At 42.3% G+C, this 5,787-nt stretch overlaps 1 protein-coding gene across 1 annotated transcript; it reads left to right on the top strand.

Moving 5' to 3' along the window:
* The first annotated feature begins 920 nt into the window (after positions 1-920).
* Positions 921-5,278, top strand: IQCJ (IQ motif containing J). The gene is given in 3 exon segments (XM_054205279.1): positions 921-1,006; positions 5,055-5,205; positions 5,267-5,278. Coding segments are annotated over 3 exon segments (249 nt in total).
* Positions 5,279-5,787: the final 509 nt, after the last annotated feature.

The following is a 5,787-nucleotide window of genomic DNA, read 5'->3' as shown; positions in this document are numbered from 1 at the left end:
TCATTTTCCAGTGTTGCTTAATTACCAAACAGTTGATGTATAAACACAAACCTGAAGGCATATCCCTGCATCTCAGGATGGTGATGCTCTTTGTATTGCATCACAGGGATGCACTCTGGGGGGTTCAGTGTTTGCTTGTGAGCCCAGTTTTTCAGGAGACCAGGCACGTGTGCTCCGGGCATGTGTGTCCCAGCGATGCCAGGGCGCACTGTGGGATTGTGCCCTGCAGGGGGACGTAAAGTTCAGCCTAGGAATTGCATCCCCTGGGGCACACACTTTATTGCAACCGGGTTCTCCTCCACTCCTCAACTCTCCCCTCTTCTGAACAATAAAACCCTGCCAGCCAGATACAGTTTAGTTTTTTAAGCCGTATCTCTGTGCTGAACATCCTGGGAAGATTTTTCCTGGGACATTAGCATGGATGCAGGGAACCCCAGCTATGCATCTGCAGTAAAATTAGTGACATCTCTGCTATTGAAATGGGATCTGATGCAAATACCCTGGTAAAGGCATCAGGCTGTAAATCTCAGCCAGTGACTCTTAATTGTGAGACTGAATGCTGTTTGATTGCAGAACAAAGAGAAGTGCCTGAAAGTACGGGCTGATGCTCACTTGCCTCTTACCAATACCATCTCCTCTCAAATCAAAGCAGCCACGCACATAAGACATGAAAGAATACTTTCCTCATTTTCTCTGCCTATTATTTTTGTAGGTCTGGTATTCTCTTTCTAACCTTTGCTGGACATATTGATAAATATTTTAGTTTCTTTATAGTTATTTTGGAAGTTTAACTTTGCAAGCAACTCCGAACTCCGTAGGCATTACCCGAGGGACTATTTTGTTAGTGGTTGGTTCATGCCGTCTTGAAGTTGAGGGGGAATCTCCAATGTCAACCAAGGGCTTCCCATGAGCACATTGAAATGTTTTTTCTCGCCTTGTAGGAAGAACTCAGAAGGCTCCAGCACACCTTGGAACAAGTCAATGATGGCAAAGACTTACTTCAAAGGTAAATGTGCGATTTCTGCAGTCTCTCACACGTGGCAAAGTGAAATGGATTTTATAAGGCAAGAAGCCCTTTCTGAGGGGTAGTCTCTTTGTTGTAGACTATGTTTGTCACTTGGTAATATACTAAATATTCAAGATTTTGCATCTCTCCCATAAACAATTCTTATTTTTAGTTACAGGAGGATAATTTCTGAAAACTGCTGCTGATTGAATGATGTAATTAAGTGTCCAGTAAAGTCTCAAAATAATTCCACAGGTTGGGGTCTAATCTTACAAATTTTCATGCGAAGATCTTTCATTCATGTTGCTAGTCCCATCCAAAGCAGCGTCCCAAGATGTTTGATTTTTGTCTTCTAGCATTTTAAAATTGCTTTCTCAAAACAATCAGTTTGCAGCACCGATTCCTTGGTCATCGTTTATTACAAAGAATTTTTTCTTCATATTCCTGTATGGCTTTTGCTGATGTAATTCATTTGCTACCGGCATTACCATTGTTACTTTCCATTTTACTCTCCAGCTTTTCAAATGTAGCCCCAGGGATGAAAGTTAATTTAGCAAGAATATCTATTATATTTGCCAGTGGGTTTTTTTTATTTGCAATAGCTTCTTTGCTGGGTGTGCCTGTCTCTGGAGCTGTGGCATCTGAAAGGTTTAGCGCAAGGACTCAGGCAAGATCCGATCTGGAAACTGGATCCAAATTGGTACCTTTTGTTAACAGTCAAATGGAGCTGGATGCAGGGACCCAGATGCCTTCCTCCAAAGACAGCAACACCTTATAATAAGCAGCTCTTGTATGTTCCTGTCAAAATTTCAGAATTAATTCACAGTGATTGCAGAAATGTCATGCTGAGACACATTAAGCCCATTTTCTTTTCTTTTCCATAGCCATCAGCTTACCATGGATGAAGAAAATAATATCGAAAAATATCATATCAACTTACAGCCCTTGGAATCAAAAGTGAAAATGTAAGTAATGAAGAATGTAATTTCTGCCTTTAAATGCCGCTGAGTTTGTCCGATTCGCAAACCGCAGAACTCAAACTGTATCCGTCATGGATTCCTGTGTAACTTTAAGCATAAAAAAGCTTCAATTTCACAAGGTAGCTAAGCTCTTCTCTATCTTTAAGCACATGAACGTTCTCTTTGAATTGAGTTTCAAATGCTAAACTTCAGTGTTGCACTAATTTTGTCATTTCCCCTGTGAAACTAAAGAATATTTGAGCATCTGCTAGATTTTTCATATATTTAGAGAGCATACTAGAGTGGGGAAGTATAGCACGAAGCAAGCAGAAGTCTCTTCAGTGGTATTTTTCATATCTAACATGAAGTCTGGTTAAAGATCCCCAGGCAGCTCACGGGACTCCTCTACAAGGAGCAGTCCTTGGGTTTGCACGGGGATGGAGATGTAAGTCTGAGGGGACCAGGGTTCCTGTCCTGGGGGGTGCAGCACAGCTATATGGCACTAAGAAACCTGGTTTTTATTGGAAAACGCAGCAGTTGGTAGCACTCAGCCAAGGCACATAGATGACACCTAGCTACACCACCTGGAGTGAAGAGATAAGCATCACTGTGTTCTGGTAATGAACACCCCAGCTTCCAAATGCAATAAATTTAGCCTTTGTAATACATTTCCTGCATGTTGTATAGTTTACCACGGGGTCAGTTATTCTAAAAGGTTTGACTGTGCTGTGATACCTGTGGTAATACTAGGGATATAACTTAAAACTTACCCACATGTTTATCGGAAAAGAGGACTCCAGCCATGGTGCAGGCATTAGCTCCATCCAGCTGGCACCAACTCTGCGCTAACACAGTGCCCCTGGGCTTCCCAGCAGACAGCAAAAGTTTAACAAGGCTCCACTTGCATCAAAAAATATGAACGTCTTTATGCTGAAGCCCCCAACTACTTCATGGCAAAATGCTGCAACACTGAGTTGTATGCGTTGCTACATTACATACTGAATTTCACTTTCAGTTGAAAAGCTACTTGCTATACAGGACTTTAAAATATTAATGCCATATTAAAATATTAAAAGGACACGAAGTTTCAAATTAAAATCAAGCCAGTGTCTTTTAGTCATGCAAATATAAGCCAGACGGAAGAATAAATTTTCAGAGAGCTTTCTGGAAGGGTAGTTATGACTTAACCTCAGTATACTCTCAAGCTTTAAAATAGAAAATACATGTAAATATAAATATGTAAATACTACTTGTATATATTATGCAGCAAAGCTTGAACCTGAAACAATGCAAAGTGTAAATGCTTGAGGTGTGAAGATGTGGGGATTTTTTGAAAGAAAAATGCATTTACTGAAAGGTCCTCCATTGGCACTCACATTTGGGAGCTTTGCTGTCCTTTTAAAGCTCCTGTGTGAAAACAACACAGGTCTTAACCTACCTTACTAGCTCTGAAGTGCACCTATCCTGGTGAGGCTGTAATGAATGCTGGCTTGTTTCTGATCTGGTATTCTTCTAAAAAAAAAACCAAAATACATATATTTGATTTCTTCAACCTTGAGATGTTCAAAATACCACGTGTTGGCAGACTTGTCCCCTGACCAGGAAAAATTACCCACCAAGAGATACTTCCCCGTCTCTGGAGTTCCCAGCACTGTAGGCAGTCAATGAGAAGTTGTACATGTCCTGGTGTTGAGCTTTATCCTCCTCCTGTGAAGCCAAAACCACCATTTTCCTGTTGGATGTGCCAGTGTGGGATCAAATGCCTTTTCGGCAGTGGCTGGGGGCTAAGTGTTTTTCTGGCTTGTGGAGGTGGGAGCAGAAATGACATCTTGACTGTTAAAAAGGTAAAAAAAAAAAAAAAAATTATTTTTAAAAAAAAAACATTTCTACAACAATGTAAATCCATGCCAAAGTCTTTGGACCTTTTGGTTTGAAGTGCAAAGCACATGGTAAGGTTCCTTCAGGAAGGAGCATTGCCTTCTGCACTGCCCTGGGGTGCAGATACCATGGGTGAGATCCCATGGGGCATCCCTCCTAGGGAGCCCCCCCAGCAGCAAGGCTGGGTGCTGACGGTGCCAAACCCTTCTGGAGCAGGCAGGGTGGAGGAGTGCCGGCTGCCACCCACACCCCGAACAGCCACCTGCGCAGAGCAGCACAGGAGCTGTGCACTGCTGAGAGCAACTTAAGCAAAGGTCAGGGTACTCTACCTGATTAACAGATGCACTGAAGGTTTTACTGACTTGATATCCCAGTGAATAAATTCTCAGTTGCTTATAAATCCTAAAAGGAGCTCTTTCTTGCTCATTGTACTACAGTACCACAGCCAAGCTCGGGTCAGAATTTAGCTCTGCTTTTCTGCAAAGTTCACAGGTTATCCTGTGCGCAAACACCCACAGACTTTGTGTTAGTGCCATTACTATTGTGAACACAGTTTTAATTCCCAGCATCTCTCACTGGTCGTTCCGGCTCAGGCGGTCCGGCACTGCCACCTGGTGAGGGCTGCTTTGGCCACCAGCCGGCATGGAAAATGTAATTTCTTTGCAGAATTTCACATCAGGTTTTAGCAACTTGGTCAAAGCTTAGAGTTTGGAAGCAGAGCTCCTACCACAATCCCCACGCATTGCTTTGGAGGAGGTTTAAAGTCCCCAGCTGCCCAGGACGGAGGAGATTTTAAAGGATACCAGTCTGGCTCTGAACTTCCAACCATATCTGCATTATATCTGAAAGCTGACAGAAATATAAGATGTTGAAGGCTGTTCATCCTTTTAAACAGATAATTGCATATTTTTGTTTGCAAGATGTAAGGGAATTCCTGAGTTATGTGCAGTCTCAAATTTAAATCACTTCTGTAGGATTATGGATTTGAAAGATTTGCTTCTATGTAACAGTTACTTCAAGTTATAGCTGTAGTGGCTAAAATAAGACCTACAGAGGGTAGTTATGTGTGATCATTATCAAAATTGGAAAACAAAGTGCACAAAAAAAAAATCAAAGCACAAAACCCCCCCTCTTCAGCCAAGAATATATGTTTTAAATCCTTTTTGTTGCTACATTCCTCCCCCAACCTTGTGCCTTGGTGTTTGCGGCAGTATCCAGCGAGCATGGCGTGAATACCTGCAGCGCCAGGACCTGCCACACCACGAGCAGCTGGACAAGCGCAGTCCCTCCCCGCCGTCCCTCTCCTCGGACAAGATGAGCAGGTCCATCAGCATGAACACTTTTTCCGACAGCAGCACACCGGTGAGTACAGCGTTGGGACCCATTTTTCCTATTTGTTGCTTTTTGCTGGTTTCCTTTCTAGGACTTTGGATAAATGAAAGCTAAATTATGGGCTAATCGTGAAAGAGGGACTTTTAAGGGAGTAGTAGTGTCCCAAATGAACCTGCAAGCAGATGTGCCTCTTGTGGGTACAGTTGAGTGTGTGACCATGTGTGTTAGATGTGGATCTCAGCGATATTGTGTATTGGACGCAGCGCATATTAACAGTGCTCTTGATGGGAAAAGGTGTTTCCAAATGGTGTGTTCTTCTGCAGAAAGCAGGGATCTTCACATGTGTTTAGCATTTTCTGTTCCCCCAAAAAAAACCCAAAATTGTGGTGCTTTTCCTACAAGTAAATGTGATTTGTAGGATTTATTTTTTTTCCTAAAAGAGACTCGGAGAAGTTGATCTAGGGATTAAAACTTAAATTTGATTTTGGAATAAATATTCATGCCACCTTGCGGACTGGATGACTAGTGGCTGGAGGCTGTACTTCTCTTTTTAAGGTGACCCTAAACTAGAAACCCAAATATAGAGCCCATTTTTTGAAAACAAGTGGCTCT

This window comes from Rissa tridactyla, chromosome 6, assembly GCF_028500815.1.
Source record: "Rissa tridactyla isolate bRisTri1 chromosome 6, bRisTri1.patW.cur.20221130, whole genome shotgun sequence".
In the NCBI taxonomy this organism is placed as follows: Eukaryota; Metazoa; Chordata; class Aves; order Charadriiformes; family Laridae; genus Rissa; species Rissa tridactyla.
The sequence above is the reverse complement of the archived record's forward strand: the minus strand, read 5'-3'. Positions and strand labels throughout refer to the sequence as shown.